Here is a 1,639-nt window from a genome sequence, read left to right on the forward strand (position 1 = left end):
CTGGTATTCTGATACAGTGTCATAATCATTACAACAGAAATATGTTGTAGGACCTGAAATAGGGTAGTAATAGGAGAGATTGGAGAGGAAGGATGAATTTTAAAGGAAGAATCAGTGAGATTTTTGGTAACTTAGAATATAGAGGGAAAGAGAGACATTAGCATTTATGCCAAAATTTCTAACTTGAAAGTATTTGGCTGGGAAGTGTCATTGAGTTTGAGGAGATGCTGTGTGTGTAAATAGTCTAATGACAGCTGTGGGAGCCTGATCTCTTGCTGACCATTGGAGAATGAAAGTGATGTACAGAGAGTGCGGAAATCATTTTGATAATTGGATCACATCTGAGTGGGAGTTAATGTTTAAACAAATTAAATTGAAACTTTCCAAACTTTGATTATGTATTTTCTAACCCAGAGACCATCAGAACAGACTTGTATTTGGAATTGGTGATAAAATTTGTTGTACCAAAAATGCATACCTCTCAGAGTTACTGCCTGAAAATACCTCTGGAAGTCAGCAAGACAGTGATCTAGATGCCAGTCGTACTCCTCGTGACTTTTCTAAAAATAAGCATGACTTCGAAAGTAATATTCGACTGTGCAATGGAGAAATATTTTTCATTACAAATGTAAGTGACAATGGAAAATAATACCTTTTTACTGATTAGAGATATATATTTGGGTTTTTTAATTGTGCTACGATTGATTCAGAATCTGATTATATGAGAGTTGACATTCTTGTTGTGTAATTTTTTGTTAAGGATTTTTGCATCCATGTTTATGAGGGATATTGGTTTGTAGTTTTCTAGTGATATCTTGTCTGGTTTTGGTATCAGAATAATGCCGGCCTCATAAAATGAGTTGGGAAGTGCTCCTTCTTCTTATTTTCTGGAAGACTTTGTGAAGGAACATATTTTTAAGAAAGTTGAAATATTTGAGTAACAAAAAACAAGGCACAAGTGAGACCCATATTTTAAAAAGCATCATTTCCTTGGTTGCTGCTTAAATATAGAAACTATAGAAGTGGTTGCCTTGTTATTTGTTCTGATTGTGTAGACACCCTCCTAAACTTACAATATTCTTTGAAAGCTGTGAAGAAAAGCAAGCTTTTCAGAGTCTTTACAGACTTATTTAGTCAATATAAGAAATGAAATATTAAATTTCAAAATAAGAAAGAACATAGACTATTCTTCACAGAGTAAAATTGAAGTTAAGTTTCAAGGACTGAAAACTTCTATTTGTGTTTATTCAAATATTTGATGTGGATATATTGTTTGTGCTCAAGTTTAGATTTTAAGCCTTTTGAAATTCTTAATTGTAATGAATATACATGCTATTTTACTTATAAGATGCTTATATTTTATGTTCCACCCAAAGATAGAATATCTTTACTGTGTGCGTATTTGAAGACATGCAAAATAATTCTTTATTTTGGTGACAGGATGTAACCGATGTAACTTTTGTAAAGAGAAGATTTTTGACCATTAATAATATGGCTGGTTTGGAAGTAACTGTGGATTTTAAGAAGCTAATGAGATGTTGTCGCATAAAACATTCATGGGCAAGAACTATTCACACCTTTCAGGTAAAAGTGGACTTTTATAAAGCTATTTGAATAGCTTACCAAGTCACAGAGTACC

The 1,639-nt window shown here is 32.7% G+C and overlaps 1 protein-coding gene across 1 annotated transcript in view; it reads left to right on the forward strand.

Moving 5' to 3' along the window:
- Window positions 1–1,614, forward strand: part of HELB (helicase (DNA) B) — a 41,156-nt gene extending 39,542 nt beyond the window's left edge. Inside the window, 2 exon segments of the mRNA XM_012642011.1 lie at window positions 415–628; window positions 1,441–1,614. Of these exon segments, the coding sequence (XP_012497465.1) occupies window positions 415–628; window positions 1,441–1,614 (388 nt within the window).
- The last annotated feature ends 25 nt before the right edge of the window (window positions 1,615–1,639 follow it).

This window comes from Propithecus coquereli, unplaced genomic scaffold (assembly GCF_000956105.1).
Source record: "Propithecus coquereli isolate 6110/MARCELLA unplaced genomic scaffold, Pcoq_1.0 Scaffold172, whole genome shotgun sequence".
Lineage (NCBI taxonomy): Eukaryota > Metazoa > Chordata > Mammalia > Primates > Indriidae > Propithecus > Propithecus coquereli.